The 20,816-nt window shown below is 47.6% G+C and overlaps 1 protein-coding gene across 3 annotated transcripts in view; it reads right to left on the reverse strand.

Moving 5' to 3' along the window:
• Positions 1-20,816, reverse strand: part of RUNX1 (RUNX family transcription factor 1) — a 271,101-nt gene that overhangs the window by 37,790 nt on the left and 212,495 nt on the right. For 2 of the 3 annotated variants that reach the window (XM_027961500.3, XM_060396287.1), the window contains one exon: positions 6,102-6,293. The exons of the other annotated variant lie outside the window; for it this stretch is intronic. In XM_027961500.3, the coding sequence (XP_027817301.1) occupies positions 6,102-6,293 (192 nt within the window). The remainder of the gene's footprint in view (positions 1-6,101; positions 6,294-20,816) is intronic. 3 annotated transcript variants of the gene reach the window in all.

Consider the following 20,816-nt stretch of genomic DNA (forward strand, 5'->3'; position numbering starts at 1 on the left):
ACCTTGATGGTGGACCCTGGCCTCCAGAAACGGAAGAGGATAAATGTCTATTGTTTGAAGCCAGTAAGTCTGTGGCAATTTGTTATACCAGCCGTAGGAAGTTACTATGCTTGGTTTGGTGATGCTGATCCAAATAGCCCACAGTTACCAGGCCTTACCCATGGGCTGGCTCACCTTTCGAGTGGGTCTAGGATCACCAAAAGTAATTTTTACTCCCATTTTGCAGACAGGGAAGCTGAGGCTTTCAGAGGTTAGGTAACTTGCCAAAAGTCCTACAGTGATACGTGGTGGAGGCCAACTGGAGGCCAAGGCAGTCTGCCTGTTGAGCTCATTCTTAGCCATCAGGCTCTGCTATCTTTCCTGGCCATGAGATTTTCAGCTTGACCTGCCTACTGTTTCACCAGCAATAGCAAGTAAGCGTTCCAACTACAGCTGTTTTAAAAACTTACTTTTCTGAACAAAAACCTTTGGGTGTGTGTGTGAAAACGAAAGAGACAGAACTGGCCTAGAGATCACACGAATAAGGAAACATTTCAGAATGTATCAAATTCACAGAAGGAATACTTCATCATTAGGATCAAGACCTAAAATGAACCCTTCTTTTCTCTAATTAGGAAAGATGTCCACAGGCATTAACAACATGTTTCGGAAAGCATGGTCTGATCACCTTGAATGACATCCATGAAAACGCTCGGTCTGAGAATGCGGTCCTGCTAAAATGTGGTTTATGATGACTAGGGTGCTGACAGCTCGCCAGGTTGGCGGCTCCTTTGAAGGGCTGGTTTATTAAGTACTTAGCTGAGAGGTGCTTGTAAATACATCACAGGCATTGGAGCAGCACTCTTCAAGGGAGTTTTGTGTTGGTGACCACGCGGTCCATAAATAGAGTGCGGAGAAAAAGTAAGGCGGGCTGCCACTGAGCACCTCTCTGTAAGTCACCCCAGGTCTCGGATGGAAAGCAAGGGCAGCCCGCACTGCTGAAACCATAGGCGGACTAGGAAGCCAAGGCCTGAGGGCCTTTTTTTAAAGGAAAAACAAAACAAAAACTTAGCTTTTTCTCCATCCTTCATCCCCAAAGTTTTTAAATGTCTATGATGCAACTGATGGGCATGAGCTTTTCAAGCTTTCCTTAATACTTATACATTGTATTAGCCAAGATGGAAAACAGGACCTGAGTTGTGAGTTCCTCCAACTCTCTGCAGTCATCTAGTTCTAACACCTTGTAACCTCTCTGCCCAAGGGGGAGAAGAGGGGCCCAGGAGAGCTCGTCATTCTGTGTCCATTTCACGGTTTCTCCTTCCTTCCCTCCCCCTCTTTCCCCATTTCCTTCTTACATTTATTTATGTTTATTTATTCATGGGAACACCTGATCCAGGCTTGTTTTCTGTGTAAGATTCTGCTGTTGTAGACCTTGCCAGGCTCTCAAACTCTACTACACCTAGATAAGAGGGCTACGTTTAAATCACTCCTTTTTCATGTTCATAGCATGTCTTGTAAGTCGATTTCTAGCACCCTCAATATTTTGCTTTGTGTAACCATGACCATTTGTAGACTGACACAGGAGAATGACTGACTGCAACCTCCAAGGTAATGCAACCGTTCCCGGCCCCCTACTTTGTTTTTGAACTTCTAGAATTGCTGAAGAGAGAGAAACAGAGAGAGAGAGAAGGGGGACAGGGAAGGGAAGAGACACTGTGCATTTTATTTTACCCCCAAGGCTGGAAAGGGAATTTCTCTCTCCTCCTACAGAAAGTGAAAAGATTTTTTTTTTTTTTCTTTTTTCTTTGGTCAATCCAGCTGACAAAGATTGACGTAAGTAACCCAGTATGGCTGAGAAACAAAGTCAACTCAGTATCTCAAAAGGCTGCCCAGATAGTAAGTGCCAGAAAATGGTGTTTCCAAAGTAACTTAGGGTAAATCACTAGCAAAACAAACTAACTTGGAACACTAAAATTTTGGAGATGATTTAAGAGGTCAAAAACCCCATCAGCCATATGAAAGTCTTACAGCACCCACACTCTTGCAGGCAGTTCAGATGTTGCTGGGGTTTAGAGGTTAAGAAGGCCTCGGTGCCACTGAAACCCACAAAGAGAGCCTTCCACGCAGGAAGGGTTGCCCCAGTAAAGTGAATGGACGGCTAAGAAACCCTCTGCCTACCCACACATCTTTCCTTCACGCGTGCAATGCTCAGAGAGTCATTATTCTGAGTTGAGTCTTCTTTTCCCCATCTTTAAAAACACACGTCTCCAAAGCAGGAAATGTATTCAGGTGCCCACCCCCAAGTCTGGCCCTAATGGTTCATTATTATCAATACCTCATGATAATAGAACCCAGTCTAATCAGGACTGCCAAGGGAATGACCAGCCCAGCACTGCTCCCATCTCCCCGTAGGTGACAGGGGTTTTATTTGACACTGACCAGCCCTATGTTTAAGTCCTTGATCCCAGGGTGGGAGACTGGGAGAACCTGCCATCCACCAGCACTGGTTTTGGAGCCAGAAAGGGTCTCCGTTTGAGTTCACTTCCAATCTTGGAGAATTCTGGCAATTGTTAACCTCTGAGGTTCAGTTTCTCTGCCTGTAAACCACACCTACAGGATTGTAGGAATAACACAATGTATAAAAAAAGGTCTGACTTGTACCAAAAGATAACTGTTCCCAGTAAAGAGTTAAGCCTTGTGCCTTGATGCTGACGGCAAGACAGACCAAAAACAAAACTTGGCTTCTTAAGTTTCTCTGGTTTTGACAGTTTTCTACATCAGTAGATTTCACCCTGTCTCTGCTTTCCCCGAAAGGAGGGAGTTACATACATGGCTTAAATGTGGTTCGTCATTTTTGGTAAATCAGGAGTCAGATTCTTAAACCTACTTGCTCGGGTTGCCTGAAGCCATCTCTAAGGGGAGGTGTGACTGACGCGGTGGCAGCAGCTCCCTGTTTGTCTAGACTCTGCCTGGTCCATCTTTCAAAAGAACGTGTGTCGAGTTTTCTTTCCTGTGACTGGGGAAAAAATCTAAAACGGCCGCACAAGTGTGTGATAATGTCCTGACTTGCTTAAACGTGCAGCCGTGACCAAATGGCTTTCTGTTTGATTTTAAGACCTGGTAAAGTAGGAAGTTGAAATTAACCTCAGCCCTTTTATAGCTGAAACCTCAACAAATAAACAGTGGTTTGGTGGCATGGCAACCTAGCCCCCTTTTCCATCTGTACCCTGCTGCAGATCATTTGAGGTATCTATTTTGAGTGCTTCTTAAGCACATCTGATTCTAGATAAATAGAGGCAGTATCCTAGATCTATGATTTCGTACTGAAGGAGTTAAAGTGCCAGGCATGACCCTGCGATGAAGCCTGAGAAAGACCGGGTCCATCAGCCTACTGACCCAGGATCTCTCGGAGCCCCTAACTGCTGACGATTCCACCAGGCTGAAAACATCCACCCATTGGTTCGGCACGGCTGTAAAACTGCTCTTGTTAATACTATGGGGATGTTTTTCTTCCAACTACTGCGGCCATTTCAAAGAGAGCCATAAACACATGCTGAATTTTTATACAAAGCATCTTCTTAAATATAATATAGAAGCTCTTGTGCTAAGCTGGGAAAATAACCATTTTCATACCCATCAAGAACAAAATGAAGGTTTTGGCTGAAAGAGACTTTACTGTGATTCCTGTTAACTTTCTAATTTCAGGGGGGGAAAAAAAATCCCAAGGGTCTACTCGAAACAGGACGAAAGTAAAAAAGCATTAGATTTCTAATGGGAAAAAAGAAAGGAAAAGTCGTTTTACATAAAACTCTCCCAGATACTTATTTTTTAAAAGCTGTTCCTACAATTTTACAAGTGATGTCCTGAACGGCAAATCATATTTTGGAAAGAAAGGACATCGGTGACATAGTTAACACATTCTCTACAGAGTAGCAACTAAGACTCCAGGGCACTCTCAAAGCAAGTTATTATTACTTAGAGGTTGCAGAAGTAAAAAAGTTTTTAAAAGGAACAAGAAAGGGGGTTAAACCTGATACTGTGCTAAGCAAACAGTATTCCAATGAGCTGAGGAATGCCCGTCAGTGGCAATGCCTCAGACTGAGAGCTGCTGATGGCTGAGGATAGGAATTCAACACCCCACCCCCAAGCCCACCATTTTCTTTTCGGTAAAGAGAGTGTATCTGACCAGGAAGAGAAATCAGATCTGGTTCACTCTTCACCAAAACCGAAACCAAGCCAGACTCCAGGTGATGATTTCCACCGGCCCCCGTGTGGTTTATGTTTTCATTGCCTTTCAAAATGCTTCATAATTTTGGTTTCAAGAGCAGTAGAAAAAAGCAAATTCCTTTATCAGCCCAGAAGTAGAAATGGTCAGTGACGCCGTGAGAGGATAAGAAAACAGAAGTCTCCCCTTGAATGTTACAAGTGGAATCCTGCAGACGACATGCATGTAAATGGCCCTAAACACAAGATCCAGCCACCTCCTAAAGAATTTTATTCTATTTAGAAGAAAAGCAGCAATTCCCCCGCCCCACCAAGCCCATCTCACTTAATGTACCATTTGATCTAGTTTCTCATACATGCTTGCATTTTGGAATTTCAAAAAATCAATATGCATATTTTGAATGAGTAAGCGATGATGAAGCACCAGGAAACCAATGGTTTCGTGGGACCTCTTCTTTAAATGCAGCTCAGAGGCAACTGGAGATGAGAGGCAGCCCTCCCAAAGACAAACTTGGGTTTTTGCTGTCCACCAAAGGGCTCATCTACAGAAAGACCCCTTGACAGCTGTCCACATAGGATCTTACATGAGGGGGATCTCCAGGAAATTTTCATGCAAATAAAAGAACTTTCCCCAGAGACACGAGTGTGAGAGCGAACGGCATGGGCCATCAGGCTCTGGGGAAGATGATGGAATTCCCTCTGGAGAGCCACACATGTGCTAATCCCAAAAGAAAGCTATGGGCTGGAAACCCTCAAGGACTTGGGATTCTTGTGCATCTCACAATAACAGCTCGGAACACAGAGAACACCCCAGAAATCTAAGTTCTGCTGTCCCAGAAGGGCAGGTGCATGTCCCCTGCTGTCCACCTGCCCCAGATGGGCCCCTTATCTTTTCCTGTGAGTCAAGCAAGCCTGCCCCTTTGAGAAAGGAATCTTACTGCGACCGTACTGTACACAGCTGTGTCTCACATGCCCTGAGAAAAACCACTGCATTTCGGAAATTTGAAATGGTATCACAGAGCAAATAATCACTGACGTCAGTGCTTTCTGCAGTGTAAATGAACTCTGGGTATTATCTCATTTGGCACAGTGGGTTTTATGCAATTACTGTATTTTACAGTGTTTTTGCCATTGCCAGCTAACCCCCACGGTGGTGGGAGCAGGGAGAGTCCACCTTCTGGATTGACTGCAAATTCATTAGCTGCAATGATACCTTGAATAGGGTGGCGTCCAGACACTCCTATTTCCTTATAGTTTCAAAAGGATGTGCATAAAATACAAACCCCACAAATAATCGGGAAGGACGTGAAACGTCTTGACCATCACCTGGCTTGATGCATGCCGTGTGTATCTTCAAGCCAAGTTAAGTGAGAAAATGGCATAGCCAGAGCTCCTGCATGAGAAATTCTAGACATGATCTACATAGGGATATATACATATCTGGATATACATGACCTCCCTGGTGGCTCAGTGGTAAAGAATCTGCCTGCCAATGCAGGAAACATGGGTTTGATCCCTGGGTCGGGAAGATCCCCTGGAGGAGAAGATGGCCATCCCACTCCAGGATTCTTGCCTGAAGAAATCCTCATGGACAGAGGAGCCTGGCGGGCGACCGTCCAGGGGGTCGCAAAGAGACGGACAGGACTGAGCGACTCAGCAACACCCTCTCTATATCCTCTGTATCAGGGCCTTTCAGTCTGGGGGTCTTGTCACAAAGCAACTCTGACTCAGTAGCTCTGGGGTGGGCCAGGGGTGGGGTGGGGTAGGGGGACACTCTGCTGTTAGCATGCTCCCAGGCTGCTTGCTGGTCCGGGGAAGTGGGGAGGAGAAGCCACGATGCGTCTGGCTGGGTTCTGCCCAAGGGTGAGGCGGCACGTGGGCTCCGTCCAGGTACTTACCCTGCATCTGACTCTGAGGCTGAGGGTTAAAGGCAGTGGAGTGGTTCAAGGAGGCCCGAGGGTTGGGTGTGGGGGCTGGGTGGTGTGGGCTGACCCTCATGGCCGTTCGCCGCAGCTGCTCCAGTTCACTGAGCCGCTCGGAAAAGGACAAGCTCCCGGGCTTGGTCTGATCATCTAGTTTCTGACGATGTCCTATTGCGGGGAGGGGGTGGGGAGGGGGAGAGGGAGGCAAGGAAGGAGGGAGGCAAGAGATCAGAAAATGTACACTGCGGATTTGCTAGAAATCGGGTGTTTCTGGGTCTCCCCTCCCTCTCCCCTCACTTCCTCCCCACGCCCCACATGGACCTGCTGGAGACCTGCTCATTCACAGGCACCCCTGGGGATTCGGGGCTGGCACATGGGGGACCCCTTTCGTCATATTGCTCATGGGGTGCTCCTTCGGTCTGGCTCCGGGCGCCCACCTCAACCTTCTGCACCCATCTGCATGGGGTGGAAGGCAGAGAGTACGCTGGGCTTCGTGGCAGAGGTGGTGGATGGTGGGAGAGTGGGGGAAGGGGCAGGTCGTTGGCACTTGCTTGGCCCTGAGCTGTGGGCTGGAGAAGGAGCCCCAACAGTTTGCCCCCCACCACACACCCAAGCCCGGCTGGTTTCAGAGCAGTGAAGTGGGCCCTGGAGCTTAGCGGCAGGCCCCTGCCAACAGGAAATGAGGTGTGGCTGCAAACCACAGCCCTGGGAGGTCAGATTTCCTGTTAAGTGCGGGGCAAGGGCCCCTTCTCCGCTCCTCGCCAGCTCTCCGAGAGCATCCTCTCCTCCCTGGAGCCGACTTCCCCGGGCTTGGCCTCCACGGGTCGGAGATTCGCAGCAGCCAGGGCCTCTGGAACCCAGAGTGGGCTGCCAGCAGAGTGGAGGCGCTTCCCCGGGGGGCCTCTGGAAATCCAAGGTGCAGTGGGGGACCCTCAGCACCTTGGGAGCCAGCAAGTGTCCTCGCCTGCCTGGCTCCTTGTCAAAGTCACTGTCACTAGGATATGAGCAGAAACCCTTCACTAGAGAAGGGCTGGGAGGGTTGGGGTTTCTCTTTCCTCCCTTAGTTCTTCATCAAAATGTCTTTTTAAAAAATGTATTTACTTTCTGACTGCACTTCGGGGCTTGTGGGATCCTACTTCCCCGACCAGGGATTGAACCCATGCCCCCTGCAGTGGGAAGGCAGAGTCTTAACTGATGGATGTCCAGGGGGGTCTCCACAATGTCCTTAAAGCAGAGATTTAGGCCCATCGAGCAGAGCTGAGGATCCCAGGTACCCACGTAGCCATGAGGGTTAGAGGGGTGGGGCTGGGCTTGGCCAATTCATTGGAAGAAAGAGCCACTGACCAATTTCACAACTTACCTCCTCCCCGCCTCTGTCGTCAAGGGACCTCAAAACAAGACTGGGGAAGCAGCCCCCTTGCCAGCACACTCCAATGGCCTTCCCCATGCCTGACCCCTTCCTCAGTGAGAAAGATGATCCCTGGATTCCAGCACCCCCGCCGCCACCCCCTGCCCGGGGTGGGAGTGGAGTTGGGAGAAGTACATTTTAGCCCAGCTCCCAATGGTTACAATTATAAAATTAAATTTTATAACTTGTATTATGGTTCCAAATCTCCGTGGTTTGCCGTTTCTTCCTGCTGCCAGGCCCCTTGGCACAGCTGATGCTGTCTCAAATTCCAGACCAGAAAAAGGACCCACTATACTGCAGTGATTTTATCACGAGCAAGACCTGTTTGGCTCCGAGATGAGGAAAAATACTTAAGCATAATATTTGTGTAGTTCAAATGCAATGCTCCCTCTTTTCATGTGTCACCAAGGCAAATCTGGTCTCTGATTCCGTCCCTGCAGCCCACAGCCCTCTGCCTGAACCAGGCAGCCCATGTCACGTGGGCCCAGCACACATGCAAGGCCTCTTACCCGCTGAGTATTTTAAGCACCAGCCTTGTGGGTGAAAGGCCACAGGGCCAGCTCCCACAACAACCCCTACCACCCCTTTTCCTCAGAGGGACGAAAACAATCTTTTTCTAGAACATTCTATGTCAGTCCATCATGGAGTCGTTTGTGGTCTCTGATGGAACGTCTCAGAGACTCCTCCCTCCTCTTATCTCTGGGACACATTCTCAGCTTCCTGACAGTCAGACTGAAAAATCTGAAGCTTTCCTGCAGAGGAGCAAATGCTACCAACTCAAAGGTCATCCCAAGCACATCAGTATGGTCCTTTCCATGCCTATCACCACCTAGCGCCTGGAGTTAGGAGTTAAGGAAAGAAGAAGGCAGGACACACACTTCTGGAAAGTTCTAGCACCTCAGAAAGAATGCCAATTGGCATAGAGGTGGTGCAGAGGCTTCTAGCAGGTTTTGTACCCATTTCAAAACTGCACATTCCTTGGGCACCCAGTGGTGTTTTTGAAGAACAGCGTGTCAAGGACAGTAGGTAATCCAGGAGAATGATGTGTACCAGATCATTCCGAACACATGCATTTGGTATTTTGGAGCCTCTGGTCAGCCTTTGAAGAGAGGCCTTTGGTTGTGTCTACCTCAGTCCCCAAACTTGGGAAACAAGTGCTACCAAGAAACTAAACAGGAATAAGTCATTTCAGGGAAGCCACTACTGTGGCCGGGCATAACGCAAGATATATGTATATTTTTTTAACGAGACCCCTTCTCATTACCCTATGCTTGAAAAAGAAAGTTTCAACGTGTGAGCAGTATTTGCACCAGCTGACACCTGCCAAAATCGCAGTCATTTACAGAGATTAACTGATGACTGTCTGCTTCAGCAGGAATGTTTGGGCATAGCTCTCAGAGAAAACAATTCTTCACTCTAAGCTCTGTTCTAAGCCCTGAGAGTCTCAGGGCTGAGTTTAATGCCGGAGGAGGGGTGAGAGTTCACCCCACACCCTCCCTGCATGTGATCCTGGAGTAAGTCAGAGTGGTATTACTCTCCCGGGGACCCTGAGACCCTCCTCCCCACTCGAGCTGGAACACCGAGACACGGGGGAGATAAAAAGCATTATACTAAAGGTGTGGTTCTGATGCATTCAGAAGCTAGATCAAAGGAAAACCTAATTCTTCTTTTCTGAAACCATCAGATTTCATGTGCCAAAGAGCAATACATTTTTTTTTTTTGCATGAAATATAGAAGCTTCCGATATAAACTTTCAAGCTGGGGAAAATGAATGCTTTTTCTGTCTCCAGCTTCCTGTATCTGTGTGCAATTAAGATGTCAGTTTGCTCCCTGAATTTTAAATACAGGAGTATGGAGAATGTCCACTATCAAATTCATTTTTCTTCTTTCTTACTGACTACTGGGCTTTCGAGGGCAATAGGGAATTCAACCCTGGATCAAATCTTCTGGTAGAAATTATGTGAAGCCTCGAACACATGTATGTTGGCAGCCTGGATTTTTTGGACACGTTGGCAGTCAACTGTGAATGTTTACAAGGTTGTCTTGAACACAGTCACAACCTCAAGATGTCATACAGGGACATCTGATCCTAAATTATGTTTCTCTATTACTATTCTCACATTTTTTTTTAAAAAAAGTACTTGATTAGAATTTTATATATATGCAAAACTGTATAAAGCCAAAAGAACAACCACCAAAAAGAATAAAAACTAATTCATCCCATCTGCTAAATTTTACTTCATTCTAAAGACATACATCCTGCAGTCTTCTGGAATGGGTGCCCACTGGGCATCCCTAAATGTTAGGATATTTGTGATGGTTAATGAGACCAGCTTTTAGTTTTCTGCTATTGAAAACAAGGCTGAGAGGGTATGCATATTTCACTGACAACTGAAGTCCCCTTTTCAGGAAACCATTGTTGATCTGTGGCTCAAAGTAACTGAAATACAATATTCTCGAATTACAATGGCTAATGTCCCAATAAATCCATCCTACACTGAAAATATGATAGGCTGAAAATGCATTTAAAACACCGAACCCACCAAACATCTTAGCCTACCTTAAACATTGTCAGCACATTAGCCTAGAGCTGGGCAAAATCACCTAACACAAAACCTATTTCATAATCAACTGTTGACCATCTCAAGTCATTTATTGAATACTGTGCATAATGAAACTGAAAAACAGAACTGTGGTCTGAATACAGGCGGTTGCAAGTTTATCTGCTGTTGATCCCTAAGAGGTCATGGCTGATCACACAAGCAGCTCACCATGCATCGCGAGCCCGGGAAAAGATCAAAGTTCACAATTCAAAGTATAGTTTCTACTGAGTATGCATCACGTTCATGTCATTGTAAAGTTAAAAGAAAAATTCTAGGTAGAACCATTCTAAGTCAGGGACAGTCTGTGTACGATCATCTATGAAAGAAAATGGATAAGACTAGGTTGTCACCTTTTCTTGTCAAGTTTTGTGTAGAGAGAATCATTTTCTGACAGTAAACGTGTAAGTCCATGTTTCTGATATAAGTGTACTGATTTTCCTGATAGATTCTCAGCAGAAAAATTAAAAAAGGCATGTACTAAAGCACTGTCAACATGAGCAGCTGAGAAAAACTGATGTAAAGTGAAAAGACCAAAAAGACATCTATCTATATATGTGTGTGTATATATACGCCTCTCTGGTTTCTCTGGTGGCTCAGCAGCAAAGAATCGGCCTACAACGCAGGAGATGCGGGTTTGATCCTTGGGTTGGGAAGATCCCCTGGGAAAGCAAATGGTAAACCACTTCAGTATTCTTGCCTGAGAAATTCCATGGACAGAGGAGCATGGTGGGCTACAGTCCACGGGGTCAAAAGAGCAGGACACAACTTGGTGACTAAAACCACCCATGTATCTCTCTGTCTCCCGCCATCCATCCATCTCACTGTGATTCTTTTAAAGGGGTGTATCTTTTTCAAAAGATGTTTGCCAATCAATCTGATGCTAATGACAATATCTGGATATAAAAACATCAACATTTCTTTCTTTAATATGCTATCCTTTATGGACTAGGGAAGAAAAACTGACGAGGATAGAAGATAGCTCATTTTTCCTGGTATAATATTCTAACTTCTGGGCTCCAGAGTTAACAAAGTCACTGGGACTTGAAAGCAATGATTCTGAATGTGGTTGTGATCCTTCCTCAAAGCCCCTTGCAGGTGGTGAAGTAAACCTTTCTAACTGCCAACCTATCCATCTGCTAGCTAATGAAACACTGGGAAATACTGCCCCATATGTGTATAGGTTATATATATATATACAGATTTATATATATAATTATATAATAATACATAGATGGTATACACATTATATACACAATACATAAAAACATATGCTGAGATATGTTACTATATTGGAATACATACTATCAGTTCAGTTCAGTTCAGTGGCTCAGTCATGTCCGACTAGTTGCAGCCTCATGGGCTGCAGCATGCCAGGCCTCCCTGTCCATCCCCAGCTCCCTTAGTTTACTCAAACTCATGTCCATTGAGTTGGTGATGCCATCCAACCATCTCATCCTCTGTCGTCCGGTTCTCCTCCTGCCTTCAATCCTTCCCAGCATCAGGGGCTTTTCAAATGAGTCATACTATCATACATGTTTATATATCACCCAATGGTACATATACACGGGTAGCCTAACTTTGGGGTGCTGCAGTTCACATGGTCGCAGGGAGTCAGACACGACTGAGTGACTGAACAACAAGCTCAACTTTCCCTCCACCTCCTCCCATACCATTACGCTTAGAGAACAGCGCAAGGCTGAAGTCCTTCCAAACTGAAAGCCTAGAGGAATTAGCTTCATTTTTAAATTCCTACGTGGCAATGAAGTTCAGAGAGATTATGTCATTTACCCAAACTCACACAGCCAACTAGACAAACAGCAGGTCTGAAAACACACCCACTCCCTCAACACCACACCGCCCCTCCACCACCTCACGCTCCATGCACTTAGAAATACCCATTTCCCTGACTTCCACGTGATCAGAGCCACAGTGGCCCGTGGCTGTCCATCGCACGGACCTTGGGCACTTGCGCGACATACACCCTCTGCCTTGACCATCCCACTTCCGTTCCCGGCTTGCCTTAGAACAGAAGATAGCCAGAGCTGTGAGGGGGATCCCTCCCAGAGAGCTGGGTCTCACACATCTGCACGTGCATCAGAGTCTCCTGATGTCCTGGCAGGTCTGGGGGCAGGACCGGCAAGTTCAGAAGAAGATCCGGCCGACGCAGAGGCTGCTGGGGTTCCCGCGGAGTGTGACGGTGAGCGTCAGCCACTCCTCCCTGCCGTGCAAGTGTTTCCAACCTGCTGCTCATCTGTCGTGGGCTGGAAACTAAAACACCAAATCTACCAGAACCGTGTTTAGACTACGTGTCCCTGGACACTGAGTGATGGCCTTGTTTGGTGATAACTATTTTTGTGGTCTTTAAAAACTTTTTTTTTTTTTTTTATGATTCTTCAGTGTGCTGTACAGAGTGCCTGAAAATGGGAAAACTCTGCCTGAAGACGGCTGTGACTGTCTCTTTGCCACCATCCTGGAGAGGATCCTGTGAGTCACTGTTGCAATCATCAGGAGGGTCTGGGAGGGGAATCCAGAATTCTCAAATAGGAAATGACTTCTGCCCTGTTGTCTAAGGAGAGGCTTCAGGGAACAGCAGAAAAGGGTTACGTGGATCCTATGAGTCCTTCCCAGAAATGCAGAGGTTATGACCTCGGAGCCCCTGCAAGGATGGGGGTGTTCATGGGCTGTGCTGTGCTTGGTCTCTCAGCCGTGTCTCACTCTGTGCCACCCGTGGACTGTATCCCACCAGGCTCCTCTGTCCATGGGATTCTCCAGGCAAGAATACTGGAGTGGGTTGCCAGTGGCCTCCTCCAAGGTATCTTCCCAACCCAGGGACCGAACCTGCATTGCAGGCAGATTCTTTACTGTCTGAGCCACAAGGGAAGCCCAGGAACACTGGAGTGAGCTTCAGTGGAGAAGGCTATCCCTTCTCCAGATCTTCCCAACCCAGGAATTGAACTGAGAATCCTGCATTGCACACAGATTTTTTTTTTTTTTTTTTACCAGCTGAGCTACCAGGGAAGCCCGGGGGTGTTCATACGGATGCTTTAATCCCTCTCCCTGAGAGAAACAGCATGGCACCAGCGAAATGGGACTGCCAGTCTGGATGTTAATAACTCTCCATCCTAAATCTGCTTTTCCACCCAACTTTCCTGTGGACAAGAGCAAGTCTCTTCATCGCTCAGCCTCCTTATCTGGAAGCCTGGAATTAAAGGACTAAGATGGATTACTGCAAGGGGCTCTGAAAGCATTCACAGCAATTACATCTGCAGTGATTTGGCTCAACCGGATCCTGTTCGACGACTCTAAGCAGGGGCTCTCTTGAACAACTTCACGTGACGTTAGGACTCTCAAGAGTTTGCTTTCTGTCTCTTTTTTCAGGCAGATCCCTGGCCTTTGGGAGCCATCAGGCTGGTCTTCAGAACTCTAACTCAAAAACGGGAATTTCTCCGGCCTACCCTACTCGGGTGCGCCGATGGCTGGCAGCTTTGCACAAGGCATCCTGAAAACTCACTCCTTACCCCGTATCTTCTGCTGTTTCAGCCATGGCCCTCTGAACAGTTTTCACAGATCCTCTCCCCCTTTCCCCTGGAGCCTTCACTGAGCGTTTCTTGGGACCTACCAGCCAGGACATCCCCTCTCTGTTTCTGCCCCTTCCCCATGACGGCCCAAAGGCTGCATCTAGAGGGAATGGGCCATTCAAGTCAACTTAAAAACCTGCTAACATGTTGTCAAGGGCTGCAGCTGGGGGGCGGGGGGAGGAAGATCACTGTGCTGAACCTTAATCCAGGGTATCATCTTCCTGCTTCCCTCATTGGTTAGAAAACAATGGTACTTTTCAGTTCCCTGGCCACATCCCCCCGTCAGCGGTCAGAGGAATGTAAGGCTGAGATCAACGCCCATCGTCCCACGTGTGCAGCTGTCCAGCTCCCTCACCCACACGCCTGGTACACGGCTTCTCTTCCTTTCATGCGTGAGCCTTCTAAATCACACAGAGCTGGTGGGGAGAAGCCACCAGGGTGCCAGCGCTTCCTAGGCCCTGGGTTTCAACCGACCGATTCTATAGATGTGACGTTTACCCCCGGAGAATCACCAACAGGGACTGTGATGGGTATAGTTGAGAGGAGCTTTGGTTCTCTTGCAGATTGTTCAGTCGCTCAGTCGTGTCTGACTCTTTGCAACCCCATGAACTGCAGCATGCCGGGTCCCCCTGTCTATCACCATCTCCTGGAGTTTGCTCAAACTCACGTCCATTGAGTCGATGATGCCATCCAACCATCTCATCCTCTGTCATCCCCTTCGCCTCCTGCCTTCAATATTTCCCAGCATTAGGGTCTTTTCCCACGAGTCAGTTCTTCACATCAGGTGGCCAAAGCATTGGAGTTTCAGCTTCAACATCAGTCCTTCCAATGAATATTCAGGGTCAATATTCAGGTCAATTTCCTTTAGGACTGACTGGTTTGAGCTCCTTGCAGTCCAAGGGACTTTCAAGAGTCTTCTCCAACACCACAGTTTGAAAGCATAAATTCTTTGGCACTCAGCCTTCTTTATGGTTCAACTCTCACATCTGTACTACTGCAAAAATCATGGCTTTGACTAGACGAGCCTTTGTCGGCAAAGTGATGTCTCTTCTTTTAATATGCTGTCTAGGTTGGTCATAGCTTTTCTTCCAAGGAACAAGCATCTTTTAATTATATGGCTGCAGTCATCTTCTGCAGTGATTTTGGGGCCCAAGAAAATAAAGTCTGTCATTGTTTCCAGGTAAGTGAGTGAGCCTTGAGTCTGTGTGTGTTTGGTGGGGGGAGGGGGGAGGCTTGTCTATCCTGGGTCTTCCCATCCACGGTCCTACACTAGCTCCTCACAGGGCATGATGTACATACTTTAAAGGTCAGGCTGGCTTTTGCTAAGCCTAGTTTCTAGACTAGAAGGCAGACAGCCTGGATTCCCTGCTTTGCTCCAGCCACACCGGCCACCTTATGACTGCTCCTATATGCCTGCCTCAGGACCTTTGCACCTGCTGTTTCCTCTTCCCAGGACATCTAGTCTCCAGATACACTTAAGTTTCATCTTCTCCCTTAGGAATTCCTGAACAGCCTAGGTTAAGCCACACCTTCTCCAACCTGGCCAGTTCCAAGAGCTTTATCGTTGGTTTTCTCCACAGCATTTATTAATGTTATTTATGGTTTGTCTCTGCCCACTAGGCTGCAAGCTCTATGAGCCAGGGACTGTGTCCCTTTTCTTCACAGCTGTATCCCCAGTGCAGAGAAGAGTACCTGGCACACAGCAGGCTCACTGAATGTTCACTGGCTGGCTGACTGACCAGCTGAATGCTGGTGCCAACCAACTGTCCTCCATTAGGTTGTGGGAAAGTAGGATTATTCAGGGCAAAGGAAATTTGAACAACAGTTTTTAGCTGAAATGAAACTGTAGAGGGCTCAGAAAAACTACTTAGGGAGGAAAAATATCATCATGGAACATAGAGAATTTTGTGTGGAGAGCTGTCTTATGGGAAGTTAAACAGTCTGTAAAACTGGTCTTCTCTATTTTTTTTCCTTCATTACACAAAAAGATAAAAAGAATGGATAAAAGGCCTTTTGTGTGGAGCTGAGTGCAGTACCCTCACATAAGCAAGGCACTGCTAGAGCTCCCTTGTGTTTTTGGAGAGAGCATCCCCCCCAACATACACACTCACACACGCACACAGTGTCTCATGTACCTAGACACAGGCTAAGACACAACTGCTAGAGCAAAGCCTGAAAGGAAAGGTGTAGAAAGTGGAGAGTGCAGCCGGCTGGGACCACGACAAGAACAACAACTAACCCTGACTTGAGGCCAAAGGGGTGCACGGGGCCTGCCCCCTCCATCTCCTGCGAAACTGTGTGCTCAGAATTCACGGGACAAAAACACAAAGCAAAATGGGGTTCCCAGCTCATCCCCACGAGCTCTCGGAGACCCGAGGCCCCCTGAAAGCAGAGGAGTCAGGACGGGTAGTAGTCGGTCACCATGGTTACCCCCTGTTTCTGTCTGGTGACTAAGGAGGTAATTGCAGCTTAGGGCGGGGGACCCGCCTGGTTTCTTGCGCTCCTGACCAGAGGTAGCCCTCTGCGGGGGCAGGGGAGGCAACCGCCATAGACGGGTGCAGACAGCTCTCAAGTTCGAGATTCTTTCTCCTCTGCAAGCTTGTGATTGCAAGTACTGTCAGCTTGTCCTTGGGGAAGGGGTGGTCTGCAGAAAACCCCATGAACGGGTAAGAAAAAGTAACCCCAGGGTGGTACCTGGGAGTGTGTGGATCCATTAATCTGAGGGGCTCCTCCCCACAAGGACAGGCTCTGTGAGTGGGAGGTGGCTTTGGAAGGATGTGTTTTTGGTGGTGAAGCAGGGGTCGAGTTGAGAGGCGTGAACCTGGCTGTGGAGTCCAAGCCTCAAAAGTATTAGCCCCGGGAAGACAGGCAGGCAGGCTTGGAGGAAAGAGAACACAGTCCCAGACATCCATAGACTCCACCTGCTCCCTCCAGCTGCCTGGGTGATGCTGATCTCCCACAAGCCTTCTGACACCCCTGCGGGTCTCCACTCCCCTCCAAGACCTGCACACACTATGCACAAAAGACAGAGGGCCCCCAGCCTGTTCAGACAGGGCTGCGGTAAACTGAGGGCCCTGGAGGTGTGATGGTATGCCTCAGCCAATGCTGGGTGAATGAATGAATGAATGATGAATGAATGCATTCAAGAATGAATAAATAGATGTCCAGCCCCCTTCCTAGGCTAGACCTACTCAGGGACGTACATCCTACAGCAGTAAGGAAAATTCACAATGTAAGGAAAAATCGCCTCTCATTGCTAAAAGCTCTCCTGTTGGTCCATGGTGAATGTGGGTTGGGGGTGGGGGGGCTTTTCCAACAGCAGGGGAGGGGCGGGAGTGAACAGCATCTGATTCCTGTCTTCTCTCACGTCACAAATGCCCACTGACTTCTGGGCTGGCCTCACAGCAGCAGGAGGCCAAAAGGCCAACTCAAGGCCCTCGCCCCAGTCCTTTAATAGATAGCCAAGCAGGTGCCAAAGGACAGTGCCCTCTGATCAGTCACTGACCACATGCTCGTAAGAAAGCCAATAGTAACCAGCAGTCGTTTGCAACCTGTCCTTATCCCTACCTCACGCCATCTAAAGAAAAAGTTGGCAGGTTATTTGGGGCATACTGGTCTCACTCAGGCTAAGTTATTATCCACTGTTGCCCACACACAGCTGAGAAACAGCATCGGTGGGGTCCTCCCCCCTCAGCTACTTGAAAGGGCGGTGGTTCTTTGTTCGGGACTCCCCAAGAGGCGTTGCACGATGACAGAAATGCTGGTCCTGTGCTTGCCAGGCGATCTTGGGAGGGAAAGTTCTATTTATGCCAAGACACAAGTGCCCGCTATTCACCCTGATGACCCCATCTGAGCCAGTGCTGGAGGGACGGACAAGAGGGGTATCGATATTTCCTTCCAAGACCCCTGCACCGTTCTCCCATCAGAATCCTTTCCAGACTGGAGAGCAGCAAAAAGCAGGCCTTCCTCCTTCCGTCTTCACCTGGGGACTCTTGTCTCTGCAAAGCTGACTCTCAAGGGACCAGCCTCCCCGCTCGCCTCTGCTACCAACACCAACAGGAGAACCGACTTTGCGACAGGCGTTTTGAAACTTCTCTCCTTTTAACTCCGTCCACGGTTCCCTCTTCTGTGCAAACACTGGTGTGTTAAAGCACACCTCCACTGGGAGAGGGTGCCCTCATAAACTGCAGGTTACTCCCTGTCTTTTCTCAGCCAGAGAGGGCGGCCCCCACCTCACTCCCTTCTGGGTCTCTTCCCGACACCCAACTTTTTTTTTTTTTTTTTCTTTTTCTGAAACCACTTCTGCTTCCTTCATTTTCTCTGCAGCTGCGGCGGAGAGATATAGTAAAGCTACTGTATAGGATTTTGAAAGCAGGGCCTCTGAGAGCCTTCCAAGCCCCGTACAAGCCGGTTATTCTCTGGCTTGTTTTCTTTGGCTTCAGGTTAGTAACACAGAATGAGTCAAACAGTATTAACTTTCAATAGGGAAGTGGTGTGGTCAACCCAAGCTGTTTGTGGCTAGATGGTGCAGATAGGTAAGGCAGGTAGTGAAGAACAGCCCATAAGGCTGCGAAGAGGCAAAGGAGGGGAAGGCAGCCTCGCTCAGAAACATCCAACAATTCGGTCAACAGGACTCTAACCATCTTTTTTTTAAGTTGGCTGAGGAATGAACCCCAAGGTCTCTGGCCAGCCAGCTTCCGGAATTTGGCCAGGTTGGGGCTCTGTAGCTTGCACAATCCAGTACTTTGTGGGTAGAAGGGTGACTTCCTCCCTCCCCTTTTCTTTCTTTTTTTTTAAAATGATGCCAGAGTCATAGGAAATCAAGTTAGGATAATTTCCCCTCCTTAGGGCATGTCCCTCTGGGTGGACCTTTATCCATTTCTTCCCCCTGCTTGGGCTGTGAGTGGCTGTGCCCTCTACCTGGTGCTTGCCCATCTTCTCAGCCCTGAACCTGGCTCCCCAGGTTGGTGGGCTGGCTGCAAACCTGGGCTCTCCTCCAGGCCAGGTGACCCCCCCCCAGGGGGATGCGCTTGCTCCTACAGACATCAACTCTTCCTTTTAGAAGCTGATAAGGATCTTCAAACCATTCGATCCTCTCTCTCTTGTTTGGCAGATGAGGAAACGGAGGCTCTGAGAGGTGATAGGGGCTGCTGAGCTCTGCAGAGCCAACCGGGCTGGGATCTGCGATCTTTCCACGTGGCTGCCTCTCCCTTGCCCAGGGTTCAGGATTGCTCCTATGGCTCAACAGAACGGCTCCGAGAATGGCCCAGCCCTTGAGACTCAAATTTCAGCAGTTCCCGGTTTCTTTCTCCCTGCCCTCAGCTACTTATTTATTTTGAGACTGGCTGAATCACCCACGGAATAGAGCAAGTTTCTCCTCCCAACCGGCTCTGACAGCATGTGAACGAAGGAACAGGACAGCAAGCCAGCCTCTGGAGCCTTGCAAGGTTCTCTCCTCGGAGCAGCTGCAGGTTTTGACTCCTCCTGGGAAACTGGCAGGAAGGCTCAAGGGTGTAATATTTCACCTCCCTGCAATCTAACCCCCAAATCTCAGGCGAGCAGCATATATAAAAAGCCATGGGTGGAAAAAAGAGGAACAAGGACTCAGCAAGCTACACTACAATCTCTGCAACTCTTCCTAAGCCTTTCATGGAAAGAAAATGAAATAGCACAGCCAGAGAGGAAGAACTGCATTTGGTTTTGGAAAAGAAATGGATATTAAAAGTAAACTCAGTTCTCTTAACTGTGAAGTTTGCCTTTTGTTTGTTTCCAAAATGCCTACAGGGTGTGTAACAGTAGGAAAGGAAATATTAAGATATTCTGATGGCAAAAAGTAAAGCTTCTAAAAGTATGGATTCACAGTGGGGCTGATTTAAATGCCTTTATTTTTTCCCCTATGGTTTTTCTTCTCATCAATCCTAGAAGACAGGATGAAATGAAATGTACCTTCAAGAAGCCAAGTTTTATTTTAGATCCCTGAGATTTTTGTATAATATACACAGCAATAATAACATTTCCTATGCTTTTCTGTTATCTAATTACATATTTATAGATTTCTGATAGACTGATAGATTACCTGACAGACTGTTTACAAAGCACTTGGATATTTATCATCTCAATTCATGCAAAGCAATCTTCTGCATTAGAGCTATTATAATTATCTCCACCTTATAGATGACTCAATGGAAGCTTCTAGATGCTAAGTGTCTTGGCAGATACACAGCAGCATGTTCAGTTAAGAAACAACTACATTTTGATAAAATCTTTGTTTGGGAAAAGAAACAAAGGAAGCAGGGAAATATGGTGAACATGGTTTGGCTTCAGTGAGGAGAAAATTGGTGAAGTAATGCAGTATTTCTGCAGTATTTGGGGTTAAAATAGTATTTTATTGCAGTATTTGGGCTGGAAGGAAAACGACAAAAAAGCCCTTACTGTCTTGTATCCTGAGAGTTCAATCTGCAATGATTAAAAAAAAAAAAAAAAACTCAGCAATGGCAAGTATCTGGCCTCTACTTAGGCAGAATTCTAGTTGATTCCCTGGTGAGGGGTATGGTATGCGGGAAGGGGCTTGTGTCCAGGGCATGTGCTTTAATAATAACAGCTAATATTTAAGGAGCATCTCTGTGCCAGGCACCATGTGTCATCACGTGCTCCTTTCTTCAACAAGTACCAGAATCCCTTGAGATGAACACATCATCTTCCCAGGGTTGCATGTGAGGAGGCCAAGCTCAGGGAAACTGATCTGACCACAGGGCAGAGGTAACCTTGAATCAGGCCATCAGCTCTCCAGCTGGGCCGCCAACCACTGCTCCAGCCTGTGGCTCAGACCGCCTCTAATCCTCATATCCCTTAGCAAGGTCGGTGTCACACGCCCATTCTACAGATGGGGAAACTGACGCACAGGTATGGACGTAGCAGGGCTCAGACACGAGGCCGTATCAGTCCACCTCCAAACTCCTCTCTCACTCCCCCAGCTCAGAGTTTCATTTCTGAACCTCGGGGCTGTGCCCTTTAGCAATGCCAGAAACAAACAGAAAGATGTGACTATGAGTATTTCTCTGGAGCGCTTTAAAACGAGTGAATTAGAAAATCATAAAACCAC

Source organism: Ovis aries, chromosome 1 (genome assembly GCF_016772045.2).
Source record: "Ovis aries strain OAR_USU_Benz2616 breed Rambouillet chromosome 1, ARS-UI_Ramb_v3.0, whole genome shotgun sequence".
NCBI classification, from domain to species: domain Eukaryota; kingdom Metazoa; phylum Chordata; class Mammalia; order Artiodactyla; family Bovidae; genus Ovis; species Ovis aries.